The sequence below is a fragment of the Dryas octopetala genome, chromosome 3, assembly GCF_963921425.1.
Source record: "Dryas octopetala chromosome 3, drDryOcto1.1, whole genome shotgun sequence".
Classification (NCBI taxonomy): Eukaryota; Viridiplantae; Streptophyta; class Magnoliopsida; order Rosales; family Rosaceae; genus Dryas; species Dryas octopetala.
Genome location: NC_141368.1, coordinates 4,349,135 through 4,363,000, shown reverse-complemented (window position 1 = coordinate 4,363,000; position 13,866 = coordinate 4,349,135). Strand labels below are relative to the sequence as shown.

Below are 13,866 nucleotides of genomic sequence, written 5' to 3'. Positions count from 1 at the left end.
CAGCAAAAACTATGCTATACTATGATTTTAATTCAGTAATAAATTTTGGAAAACATGGAAGAAATGGTCCAAACATTGTTGGGTTGGAGATTATGACAGATGACAAACATATATTAAAAGATCCGAAAGATCACCTATAAGCATTAAGTAACCACATAAAAATTCAAGTTCATTTTGAAACTGCAGGCCTGCAGCAGCAGTAGTAGTGTAGTCAAACCTCAGAATCTCCATCGAGCTTCGCATCAATGAGGCCTAGGCTTAGTTTGGCACTGCCTAGCGCCACGAAACTGCAATCAGCTAAGTTGAAAACTCCAATCTCTAACGAAGTTTCGTACCTAGAATATTTGAATTAGAGAGGGTATATTTGTCTAAAAAAATGTAATAAATGTTTTTCCTCCCAAGTTGGAATTAGGGATTTATTTTCTCTTTTTGGGTGTATAGATTTTCATGGGATAAAAAACTATTTCTCGTCCATGCATTTACCAAACGTGGAAATAGAATTGATTTTTCATTTCAGACCTCTAAAACTTGAATCAAATGGCCCCTTAATGTTAAAAAAAAATAAAAAATTAGTAATTTAAGTAAAAACTTTTAAAACTCACAACTTTTTGTCCTTAGAATTAGCTTAAGTGATGAGAAAGTCCATGTTTCTATGTTTTATCAAATATGCTAGGGATTCTAACTTATTTTTCCAATTTTTCTTTCCCACTTTATGTATTATTATTTTACTGAACATGATATTTCATTTTATTGTTTAGTTTTATTTTTGTTTTTTAGTTTTCAATTTATTAATGTCATGTAAGTTAGGAAAATAAGTTGGAATCGCTGGCTGATAGTTTTATATCACCCAAAACCCAGAAGAGATGGTCCAGGCCCAAGCCCAAGTGAAAGCCCAGCTCTCCTCCTTATCTAATCCATCCCTTATTTCTTTTCAGAAAAATATATATCATATCACACACAGTTTTGGGAAAATGCCATCTTCGAGCCCTCGTTCCGTCGAAGAGATCTTCAAGGACTACAGCGCTCGTCGCACTGCTCTCATTCGCGCCCTCACCTACGGTTCCCTCTCTATCTCTTTCTTTCTCTGTTCTAATTCGATGCCTAAAATGCATTTGTTTTAGGGCATTCGTTGACTCTTTGCTTCTTTTTGCACTTTCAGATGTGGATGAATTCTATTCGCTTTGCGATCCAGGTCTCTTCCGATTTCGTTTTTTTTTTTTTGATCTATTCTCTATATTAGCTATCTGTATATTTATGTTTTGGAAACAGGGTCTTCTAGTAATTATAGGTTTGAGTATGTATGTATTTTATGATTTTCAAGATAAATACTTTGTTATTTTTGGTGTTTTTTTCTTTGTGGCCACTGTTATTATTTTTGGTGTTTAATATGTATGAAATTTGTACCCTAGTGAGAGGATACTAGTTGCTTTAGGTTTTGACCGAGTAGAAACATTGAAAGGCGTAAGATTTATAGAATTGTTGCTTCGTTGCTTCTTCCACTTTTTGTAGGAAACCTAACATAGCATATAATGTTTCATTTTCTGCCCTTGATGGCTTGCTTATAGCCTCCAATCGTATTGTATTGGTTGCTTTAGTTTAATTTCAATAGAAATATACTTGCTTGTAGCGTCCGCTTGATTTGGAGTGCTTTAGTTACGAGCTGTCTATGCTTTAAAATTTTCAGAAAAGGAGAATTTGTGCTTGTACGGACACCCGGATGAGTCGTGGGAGGTGACTCTGCCGGCAGAGGAAGTACCTCCAGAGCTTCCCGAGCCTGCACTGGGCATCAATTTCGCAAGAGATGGGATGAACCGTAAAGATTGGCTGTCATTGATTGCAGTGCATAGTGATTCTTGGTTGCTCTCTGTTGCTTTCTACTTTGGCGCTCGCCTCAATAGAAATGAGAGGTTCGTTGTTCTTGTCCTTGAGTTGACAGTTATTAATTTATGCAAATTCAACTGTTGACTATATGTCATGTTAGATGGTACTTTTGGAAGTAACAGTCCTCTTTTGTGTGAGGATAATGCCACTGAGTTTCTATCTTCTCATGCACTTGCCAAAGACCTGTCTTTCAGGCATTTTATCCTATTTCATGAACTTTTATTGCTTGTTTGCATGAAAGACTAAATTTTATTTGCTTATGATGGCTGAAACTTATAATGTATTCTAAAATTTGGGGGTCTGATATTGTATTGTTTGTCAATTTATGTGAAAACGCCAGAAAAGAACTAGTTCTTCGCATATATCTCTTTCTAATTGTTCTTTGCTTTTTTTTTTTTTTTATCAAGTCTCTTCTAATTGTTTTGAAACTATTTTGTCTCTGTATCTACAAAAGATATATTGTTCACCCATCACTTGAAGCATATTGTAAGCTTATTCAGTTCATATGTATATGTATTACATTTGCAATTCTTCTGTTTTATGGTCCTTGAATGAGGCATTATTTTTCAGTCTTTAGATTAAATATGGATTGTTGAGTTGTACAATGGGTGAGATTGAAGGCATCTCCAATGTCCATATTTGATTTAATAGCTAAGAAATAAGACCTCCTTTAAGGACCATATGGGAGTCTGGTGTGTGTGTGTGTGTGTTGTGTGGGTGTGCCAATGAAGAGAATCTATGAAGCAAGATATTTTCCCCAACACTAGGAACTGCCAATGTATTAGAGTCTGGTGTGTGTGGGTGTGCCAGTGGTGAGACTTCCTCTGGAAGTTTCAGAAGAAACTGCTTTTGTCTGGATACTATTGTTAAAATTGTGCATGATTTTTCTATGTCGAAGCAATTCATGGTGCTGATTTCTCCGGGGTGCACTCACAATTGTTTCTTTGATACAAGATGATGTGATTATAGCTCAACTCTGCCAAAAGAGAACTCTATCCCTATTATTCCCTATTATTTGAATGATAGAGATTGTTTTCAATGCCTAATTGCTTGGAAATTATTTCTGAGTACACTTATCCCTGATATTTCTTTTGACATAATCCAATCTTGAATGTATTTGTTGTTACTACATATCACCAAAGGAAATAATTATTTGTTGTTGGAAAATAATTGTTTATACTTGTCCTACTTGGACAATAAAGTGAAACGTACTTAAGTGAAGCTGCTGGTTCTATATGTATTTTACTCATTTTCTTTTAGTAGTCCCAGACATCCAATTCAGAACTTTTATTTTCACGCCCCTCCTATTTTGTTTGTTGCCTCCCACCCTCTAGTTCCCTGATTCAATGGACATTGTTCATTGAGGCACTTGGTATAAATTGTATAATGTGGCATGTTGCTCTACCATCTCATTTCTAGTACAAATGATTTCTAGTGCATATCTAAATTGTAATGAAACTACGTATGGTTTTCTAGGCCATCAATCCTGGTAGGCCCAAACACAGAAGGTTGCGAGTGTGCAGATATGACCATATTTGTTTTCCCTTCTTTTCATCAACAGGAAGCGTCTATTTAGCATGACAAATGAACATCCTACAATCTTTGAAGTTGTAACTGGAAGGAAGACCCCCGATAAAAACAAGCCCAGTGCGGATAGTGGAAGCAAATCCAGGAACAGTGCAAAGGTGAAACTCTCTCTCTCTTCTCTGTGAAAATTATTGCCTGTTGAAGAAGTTTGCATTTTTGGATACTCTTTCCCTCCATGCAAATTGGACTTACGACCCACATCTGTTTTGCAGAGATCGATTGATGGACAGGTAAGGAGCAATAATACTAAGTTACTCGATGGAAGTTATGTGGAGGATGAAGATGAGCATGGTGAAACCCTTTGTGGAAGCTGTGGGGGAAATTACAGTGCTAATGAGTTTTGGATTGGCTGTGACATCTGTGAGAGGTGGTACCATGGGAGATGCGTGAAGATAACACCAGCCAAGGCAGAAAGTATTCAGCAGTACAAATGTCCTGCTTGCAGTACAAAGAGGGGCAGGCCGTAGTGACTAGCATAAAGCTCGGGGGTTGGGGGTTTACCTCATTGTAATGGTCACTGGTATTGGTCATAAATTACTGATATAAATCTAGGGGTTCTTTCTGCGTTTCCTTTTTCAATTATCTGTGTTCTATATTTATGGTAGATACTCTCGTGCCATGGTTAAAACCTAGTTTCTTTATGTCCTGTGTAGTCTTCTATGTATAAAATAGATTTTGTTTCATTTAAGTGCCACCCATAGAATTTGCATTTGTCAACTTCCGGATTAATTAATTTTCCTGGGTAAAAAGATGGCCAAAGTTTACTTTTGGTCCTAGTAGTTTGGATTAGGTTACACTTTCGATCATGTAGTTTTAATTGTTCCGATTTTAGTTCAGAAATTTACCATTTGTTGTAATTGGAGAACAAGTTAAAATTTTCATTGCTGTTAACGTTGTTACATAACCCCCACGTGGGAGGACAAAACAGTCCTTTTGTTCCAGCTTCGGTAATTTCACCTTCACATCCTCCACTAATTAATTGATTCCCTCTAGCTCCATGATCAAGCTCACATCATTTACCCATGAAAAATTCTCTGCACAACACAATTCAATCAACGATCATTGACTAATTTAGTAAGTTATATTACCTCTGCATATTATCTTTTCTTTGTCGTTCCAAGTGATGGAGCGTTTGAGCTCTTCTCAAGCCCAGCCAACATATTCGACGATCCCCAAACTAACAAGAAAAAATGGATAAACCTAGCCCCCTCATCTCATCCCCAATTCGAACAAATAAATAAGGGAAGAGTGGAAGTTACCTGGAAGAATGAGAAGCCCCAATTACAGCCACCAATCTCAACCCCAATCCGGGAAAAATAAATAAATAAATAATGAAAGAGTGAGATTTACCTATCCCCCCATCACATCTCCAATCCAAATAAAAAACTATGGAAGAGTGGGCTTTATCTGGAAGGAAGAGAAAACCAGGCACCCAGCTGCTGCTCACCTCCAAAAACTTCAAAATTTCTTCCAAAAAAGGCCAAATCCCCAAACACGATGCTTACTGCTTACTGTTAGAAATGGGGGGTTGGGAAGTAAAAGAATAGCAATATAGGACAAAAGGATTGGCTTATCCTCCCACGTGGGGGTCACGTGACACGTTAACGGCAATTTGGATGAAAATTCCTCAAATTGCAACAAATGATAAATTATTAAAATAAAATGAGAATAATTAAAACTACAGAGACAAAAGTAAAATTTAATTCTTCAAAGATCCTACAATGTGTAACAAAATCTTCCTTTTAACTTTCTTGGGAAAGTGTTGTGAAATTGATTTCATATAAAATGAGAGAAGTTAAACGAAGAAACTTCCAAGTGAAACAAGTAAAGTTTGTCTGCCAATCATTTTGATCATAATAAAAAATAAAAATAAAAATGGACTGTGAAGAAAATATCACCACACCTCTGAAATGAGATGATCTCATCTATAAGTAGACTCCTACAAACAAAGGGCCACTAGTGCAATTTGCAGATAGGGTTGACGACAAGTCGTTCACGTGGTTTGTGGAAACGTAGTGATCATACAATTGGTCCAAAAGCAAAATGTTCCACTCAGCCTGCTCAGGTGACATCTAATCTATCACTATTCGATAAAGTATTAAACTGTATTATTGACGGTGCTATACTGACCCCACCTTATTTTAACAAAGCTCAAATAAACACGTGCTGGTATTCACCGCACGTGCTTCTTTGATTTGCTTGTAAGGCAGGCTTAATTGACATTATTTTACACTTGGCTCTAAACAGATGGCGTGGCCCCCACCTAATAGTTACCACTAATAATTCCATCGTTGAAACTTGTCTTCACTTCCCTTACCCACTGCTACAGTGCTACTAGCTTACTACTTAATTTGTAATTTTGTATCCTATAACTCTATAAGGCTATAATATAAATATGGAAGAATTACTCCCACTAGCAATCTAAGCATACATGCATGGACCTAGCTTGCCTCACCCTCTCTAGATCTCTCTCTGCAATTAAGAGTTGCATTTCAAAACCTGAATTTAGAATGGACTTCTAGAGGTTTCTGTTCACCAATAACTCAATAAGCATTGAGATTTCAACGAATGGACTTTTAGATGTTGCTGTTGGTTCAATTCACCAATAAGCTGTGAGATCTCTAATATTCTAATGTATGCCATTATTGGGGCATTGATTGAATTATCTGACTCACTCAGGTTTTCCTTTTCTTTTTTTTTTTTTAGATTTTCATTGGCCAAAAGGAAAAAAATAAAATAAAATCTTTTCTAGTCAATTTCACTCTTTCAATCTAAAATTTCATATTTTTTAGATCTCTCATATAGTCATATTGCATCAATATTGTTATCAATTTAGCTACTTTAAAAACGTTTAAGATATCAAATTTTGTTCGATATATTCAATGTCAAAAACTTAAAAAGTTATGCAATACGGAATAATTACATTAATTCAAACAATTCTTAGAAAAATTCTTAAGACCAAAGATCGATGTCAGCTGCATTCTCATAGGCTGCAAGTAATATGATAGAAATTGATACACATATACGGATAATCATAAAAGTTATTTACACTTATACCTCATGAGATTTATCGTCTTTGCACATACACTCTCTGAGGTTTCAAAAATTACATATACACCTCCTGAGATTTCAAAATTGTTGCATATAACCCCTGCAAGAGAAAACAATAAATAAACAAAAAATAAATATTTGTATTGAGGTTAGACTTTACACCTTGAGTAATTTTATTAGACCATCCACCCCCTTAGCATGCCTTTTTGCATACTTTCTTATTATTTTTCATCTAACTGTAAGGGATTATATGTAACAATTTTAAAACGTTAGGGGGTGTAAGTGTAATTTTTGAAACCCTAGAGAGTATGTGTGAAAAGACGATAAATCTCAAGAAGTGTAAATATAAATAACTCCTAATCATAATCATAATTTTTTTTTTATCATGGGATAATCATAGTCCTTAATTTGTCTACAATAGGATGAAAGCTAGCTAATGCCTAACATATTATGGATATAATACCTGCGTGGTTTGTAGTGAAATGAACCACTTCGTAGATCTTGATTCGTTAATTGTGACCTCAAAATTGACCATTAGTTGCAACACACTTGTCAAGGTGGAATGCTAGACATAGACTTGAAATTAACAAACTTACGACGTTTCACTTTATAAATCCGAAATCATAAACGAGTCAATGTTATTTAAATTATTTTAATTGATTATTTATCATTTATCTAATAGAAGTTGAACTCACTCATATGAAAGTTACACAGATGAATCCCACCATCCACAAAATTTTCAGTTAAAATGAGTTAGATAATTTAACTAATCATAAATTGTGCTTAATTGTAAAAGCTGAAAGAAAATTCATTTAGAGATTAAGACCAATTCCACCTTCATTGAGATTTTAGAGGTTGAGAAATTAGGCGATGAGTTGACCGCACAAGTAGTGACTAGAGAGCATCTAGAGTACCACACATATATGACACACAATTAGGTTAATTATTATTTTTGGCCAATAGTAGGTTAATTATTATTTATTAGTAAATAAATTTAAAAAAATGTTGAATTTTGATGAAAAATTAGGGGTCCCACACATGTTTAGCAGCTTAGGACCACCAAAGATTGTCTCACATCAAACATCACAATGAATAGAATACACTGAGATATTAAAAAACCATTCAAAGGTTCCCAATTTCAAACCAACAAAACTGCCCAAGATGTCGACCACAACATATATTCTACCAACAATACTAAAAAATATAAAATATAAAAAAATCGATCTTGATTGAGTCCATTACATGTACATCAAGGGACAAAATTATTAGATATTTGAATCATTATATGTCATAGAAAAAAAAGCTACACAGTAACAGACATGTGATCAAATTTTATTATTCAATATTATTGCAATCGAGAAGAACTTTATTATATAGTTGTCACTTGACTTTTATACACGATTGAAGGATGGAAAAATGAAGCACGGCTTTAGCTAGCCTTTAATATAAAGTACATAAATTAATCAAAGATTATGTATTTCTCTATTAATTATATATTTTAGTTTAGTGCGAGATAAAGTTCATTAAAGACATGTATGATGTATAGAGTCATTCAAAATCGGGTTTAAAACCTAAGATTTAGTTGGAATGACACACATACATGCCTCTTAAATAAAGATGAATGTTGTACGAGTTTATATTAATGAATCAGATAAAAGTATAAAACCATTCCTCGGATAATAATAAATGGAGTCAAAAGATTCATCCTAGTGGATGACACTATAATTTGCGCTGATTTGGATGACACTATAATTTGCCCGGATTTAGATCTTCTCCTAAGCACCATCAACATAATTTATTGAAATTATATATAGTATATACATGATTAGAGAACTTATAATTTAATGATTGAAACCGTCGATATTTAATTTAGGACATTATTCAAATATTAGTTTTACAAAAAAAATAGTCAAATTAAAAACTATTTAGCTGATCTGTTTATTACCATAAAAAATCATTTTAATTTTTTTTGACGGACTGTGTTAGATAACCAAAATAATTACATATTTTGCTTATTTATTGCATAGACTACCTTTGAAGAGGGACATAAAAAATGAATTATTCCGATCATTGTACTATATTTACCGTAAAAAAACAAGTAAGAACATTCTTATTTGAAGTTTCCTGTTTACTTCTTACCAAATTTTTTTTTCGGCACAGACTTTCTCACCAAATATTTGATATATTTAAACATAATTTTACTTAACTATTGATTCAAATTTTCAATTTGACAATATCATATGTAAAATTTTAAATAAGAACCATTATGACCAACAACTTTTTTTTTTTTATTAACAACTATTGTCTGTAAATTTTGAACTCAAAATCACTTCCGACAAATGAAGAATTATGTACCATTCAATAAACCACATGGTCATGGACATTAGGACCAACAACTTTGATGCTATACATACCAGTACTATATGGTTATATAACTTGTACTACAACGCTACATATGAATCATTCATCCAATAACAGAAATTTGGCATTAGACTAACTAATCTATTATTATGTTTAACAAACGGCCAAAACATAACACAATCTTTTATTGCTACCACAATCAATGGAGCAAAGTGGGACAGAAGTTTCGTCGATAGATATATGCAACTAGAACCTATGTAGACCCCACAAACAGTCATTTATAACTCAAGTATAAAATAACAAGGAGAGCTTTCCAATACTTTTCTTTAATTATAATTAATTTTCACTATGCTTGTTGATTATATCCTTAAATATATCCGATTCTTTAATTCCGATCCCTTTCATGGTTACAAGATGTACAATTAACTCAAAAGCAATTGAGGAATAAGCAATAAAATGGGATCGATGTTCATGTGATTTACAGTGAATTAGGTCAAATTAAATGCATATATGTCACAATCTTCGGGGAGATTTTAAGGAATCAACTTGGGATTTGCCTTTTGGACCCCTCAATCTTATGTAAAGCCTGTATTGGTCGAATGTCATGGGTGGGTATAGCGCAGGTCTGTCGGGCTTCACAAGCTCCTTTACTGGCTCAATGGCTATGTCACTCTTTGGGTTGTAGAAGAAGGCTAGCGACAGGCGCTCCTTTGCTGGGTTTACAATCACTCTGTGCTCTACACTCTTGTACATTGCATTACTTAGAACCTAATTCAAAACAGAGTACTCTTTTTGTTAAAGAAGTAATCTATAAAAAAATTTATACATAAATGATGTCTGGAAGATATAGTATGACATGCTATATTATCAAATTAACAATTAAGATTAGATATTTTAGATAGTATGACATGCAATCTTAATTGACAAATTGATAGTATACGGAAATTTTTTTAGAGTAACAATGAATTTATTTATTTAGAATTTAGATTTATAGTTATTAATAATTGTACACGTGTTATATTTTTAATGAATTAGTCTCACAAAAAATTTCTCAATAATATACAATGTTAGATTCTATTAAAAAAAAAAAACTATATTTAACTATTTCAATGACTATCAGCTGATGTGTAACCCTTTACTAAGCAATCAGGTAATCAACCACAAAGAAGAAAGAGACAAAGATGAGCAAGCACGTGTAGCACTGTAGCGTGTTTAATAATAAAGTTAGAAACAGACAGGAATTAAAATGTAATACCGGGACCTTATCCTACTAGAGCAGTAGAGCTTGCTTGCGAATGTTTATCTACTTTGTTTATACACATATTTAAAACAACTAATCAAAGAAATATCTTGATTTAAGAGACTATATATTTTGTCAATTTTTTTTAATGTGAATTCTATCGTGAAATAATTTTATTTTAGCAAGTGATAACTATTTTTCATTTTATATAAACGAGGACAAAGAGATCGTAATATTCGAAATTTGACCAAGTAAATATTCTCAACAACTAGAATTAGAAGGCTATTGTCTTGAAACAGCTGAAGGGGTCTTAATTTTGATTTTCAAGTAGCAAATTTTTATTTTTTGATTTGGTAAAAAGGGGATTTGATTTTTATACCTCTTTTAATATCAAAGGGAAAATTTCACTAAACTACTAATTATAATTTCAAGTAATAATTTGAGATTAAAAAAAATAAATAACAACTTAATATTTTTAATATATTACTGTCGGTCCAAAGTGCCAAAGTAATGTGTAAAGAAATTTAAAGAAAACGTGCGTATACTGTGCACACAACTATATTAAAATGCGAGTTTTAATTTCTTTATTTGAAAATAGTTGGTAGTCAAAAGATGTCTCCTTAAATATCGCAATTAATAAAAAATAAGATTAAATATATATAAAGTTCTCTTAAAAGAAAAAAGAAAAAATTTCAATAATTAAGTTTATATTCCATTTGTTTTGGAATAGTAGGATAACGTATGTCGCTTAGGTGCCAAACAAAGAATTTACTGCTTGCAACAACTTGTTCTGTTGTTCATGCACCCTACTGTGTTTTGGGGCATGGAAAAGAGACCCCATCAAATGAATTCAAGATGCACGTTTTGATATCTAAAAAAAAAAAAAAATGCACGTTTTGACAAAAATCGTTTGACTGGTTATATTATAGGAGTACATCAAAGCATGACCCCTCCATCCATGTGCCTATGTATGGTTCAATAATAAGGATAACCTAAAGTAGAAAACAAATAAATAAATAAATGAGAATTACCTGAATTTGATCACCAATATTGACAATAAAAGCGTGTGGAGCTGGTTTGACCGTGATCCAACGGTCAGCTTTTCGGACTTGTAGGCCAGCGACGTGTTGATCAGCGAGTAACAGAGTCATGCCTCCAGGGTCCGAGTGCGATGACAAACCAAGGGTCAGGTCTGGCTGAGGGCATTTTGGGTAATAATTCACCCTTAGACAGGCCCCAATGTCTTGGCCCCCAAATGCATTTTGAAGAAAATCTTCTTCTAATCCCAGGTTTATTGATAACACCTTCATTAGCCTCCCACATAGCTTCACTAGTTCCCTCCCATACTCATCTATTGTTTCCCTGTAATCATCAAAAAGTATACAACTCAATTAATTAGTTGATTCCTAACTAATTAAAAAAGGGTTCAACTGTTATTAAATGAATTATAAACGGTTAATTAGTTGATTCCTCACTTACTTTACATCTTAACTACCCGTGTATACACATATCCAATATCATCCAATTAAGAAAAGTACAAATCTATTATGCAAATTTGGAATGAACTTTTTTTAGTTTACGAAATGTAAACAACATTTCTCTCACAGATGCTGGTTATACACGTGATCAATTATTACAAAGAGACGTCATATAAACTTGTTGGAGCTAATAATTTTTGAAAACATAATACAAACAAAACTTGGCTTAAAATTTGCATATTAACCAATTGATGAATGAGTTTGTCTATAATAGAGTGTTTGTATGACATACAAATAGATCCATGATGATAAGAAATATTATCTAATTGTGGATATCCACGTCACTCACTCTAATTTTGGGGGTGGTCCTGTCAGCTTTATAAAAGCAGTTAAGAGTTAACAGTGTATTTAATCAAAGAGTATAATTTTTGTTAAGTTGCAAGTAGCAAGAGTAGGAAAGCTAGTAGGGTTGGGTTGTGAGGCATATGCAAGAAGAAGAGAGGGCAAGGTTGAATGAATTACCTGGCATGAGCAGGGAGTGCAGGCCACTTGTTGTAATCCTTGAGGCAGAATGGAAGATAGTGAAGGAAATAGTAGTCACTCCAATCGAGAATGGCACCCCTCTCAACCCCAAGCCTACTCCCATACCCTTCATAAGTCTTGGGCGAGTTGGCATAAGCCTGCTTCAACTCCATCGGCAAATGGAAAAACTCGCGCCAAACCCGCTGAGTCCTGTCCAATAACTCGTCACTCACCCCGTGGTTCACAATTTGGAAGAACCCCCACTCACGGCACGCCTCCGAGATATGGGCCAGCGTCGTGCTGGAGCGGACATCGTTTGATTGGAAGTCAATTATTGGGATGTTGCTGTGGTGTTCGGAGTTCGGGTCGGGTCTTTCGGTCGGAGGCTTGATGTACCGCTCCGGGACCACCCCACTGTCGGATAAGGATTGGACACGGACAATTGGCTCGGGCCAATCAGTTGGACAATTCATGGTATTAATTAGTTGCTTTGGCGTCTCTGAGGTTGATCCTATATAATCAGTATATATGTATATGTAAGTAACAAATAAATGAACAGTGCAAACGTAGTACGATGAAAAGAGAACAATTTTCGTTTTCGAGGTTTGGGAGAGAGACAGAGAGATATATAGAGAGAGATAGAGAGAGATGGGATTATGGGGATGAGATTGATCGAGTGCGGGAATATGGTAGTTAAAAGGAAAGGGTTGTGTACTGACTAGTGGGGAGTGAAATGGACGTGAGAAACGTGAAATATATGAGTTTTTTTTTTGTCCAATGTAATTTTCACGACTTCTAATCAGAGTAATTTGGGTGTGGGTGTGTAAATTAGTGAGTATTTATAGAGGGTCTATCACTATGTGTGTGTGTTGTTGAAGTTGACAGGCCGACATACAAGAAATGAAGAGAGAGAGAGAGAGAGAGCTAGCTTGCAATTGCAATTGCAATTTGGAAGATTAAGTTGGGCATTCATAACTCATGGGATATTAATATTAAGTTATTAACATAAAGAATTACAATTGAGAGAATGGTCCCGGTTATTTCGGCGCCGTGAGCGAATTGATTACCCCACATTTCATTTCTGCCCTTTTGTATTGCTAACAAGTAACAGCAAGGAAAGGACGATGATCAATGAGGATGATATAGACTTCAACATTTGATTTCAAATATATATAGCTAGTTTTCCATATATGTTGTTTTATCTTTGTTGTTGTATTATCTATAAAACATTTATTATAAATGTTGTATTATCTGAAAATCTTTTCTTATACTCTTCAGATTAACTATTCATCATGCAAATTCTTATTTTAATGAATGTATTGATACTATTTGCCAGAAAAAACCAAATATCGTAGTAGAATGAGACATAGGATAACAATTAATCTGCTAACAACTAATCTTTTCCTCAACCTCCCAGTTCTCTCTCTCTCTCTCTCTCCTCCGATTTCCCCATCAACAAAAAGCTAGCTAGCTTCCTCTATTTATACAGTTTACCCTCTCGTTCTTTCATCTTCTGTACTCAAGCATTAATTTTGCACAAAAACGTACATCTCTAATCCTGATCAATAACCCAATCAAATCCAAATTTGTGGTTGTATTCAATCTCGGTTATTCCAAAGAAGAAGGTGAAGGGTTTTTGTTTGTGGGCATGGGTTTCAAAATAGATCTTGGAACAAGAACGAGTGGCTGTGTTGGTGATTTTTAGAGAGGTTTTCTCAATCTAATAGTTAATTAGATGCTTCAAAT

The 13,866-nt window shown here is 34.2% G+C and overlaps 2 protein-coding genes across 2 annotated transcripts; one reads left to right on the top strand and one right to left on the bottom strand.

The window, feature by feature from the left end:
* Positions 1–944: 944 nt before the first annotated feature.
* AL1 (alfin-like 1) lies at positions 945–4,151 on the top strand. The gene is made up of 5 exons (XM_086238396.1): positions 945–1,059; positions 1,160–1,192; positions 1,685–1,907; positions 3,443–3,566; positions 3,681–4,151. The coding sequence occupies exons 1-5, from the start codon at positions 972–974 to the stop codon at positions 3,933–3,935; spliced, it is 723 nt and encodes a 240-aa protein (XP_086094522.1). The 5' UTR covers positions 945–971; the 3' UTR covers positions 3,936–4,151.
* A 4,981-nt stretch (positions 4,152–9,132) lies between these two features.
* LOC147289839 (2-oxoglutarate (2OG) and Fe(II)-dependent oxygenase superfamily protein) lies at positions 9,133–12,794 on the bottom strand. Its single transcript, XM_086236220.1, has 3 exons — positions 12,121–12,794; positions 11,152–11,482; positions 9,133–9,648 (listed from the first exon to the last, which is right to left on the bottom strand). Exons 1-3 carry the CDS (start codon positions 12,591–12,593, stop codon positions 9,394–9,396), a joined length of 1,059 nt encoding a protein of 352 aa, XP_086092346.1. The 5' UTR covers positions 12,594–12,794; the 3' UTR covers positions 9,133–9,393.
* Positions 12,795–13,866: the final 1,072 nt, after the last annotated feature.

What these genes read in the sequence shown, in the direction of transcription:
- AL1 (XM_086238396.1), top strand. Translation starts at nt 972, where the DNA reads ATGCCATCTTCGAGCCCTCGTTCCGTCGAAGAGATCTTCAAGGACTAC. An exon ending in CATTCGCGCCCTCACCTACG is followed by an intron (nt 1,060 to 1,159) that starts GTTCCCTCTCTA and finishes TTGCACTTTCAG; the next exon opens with ATGTGGATGAATTCTATTCG. An exon ending in AATCCAGGAACAGTGCAAAG is followed by an intron (nt 3,567 to 3,680) that starts GTGAAACTCTCT and finishes TCTGTTTTGCAG; the next exon opens with AGATCGATTGATGGACAGGT.
- LOC147289839 (XM_086236220.1), bottom strand. Translation starts at nt 12,593, where the DNA reads ATGAATTGTCCAACTGATTGGCCCGAGCCAATTGTCCGTGTCCAATCC. An exon ending in GCACTCCCTGCTCATGCCAG is followed by an intron (nt 11,483 to 12,120) that starts GTAATTCATTCA and finishes TGATGATTACAG; the next exon opens with GGAAACAATAGATGAGTATG. An exon ending in ATATTGGTGATCAAATTCAG is followed by an intron (nt 9,649 to 11,151) that starts GTAATTCTCATT and finishes GTTTTGAATTAG; the next exon opens with GTTCTAAGTAATGCAATGTA.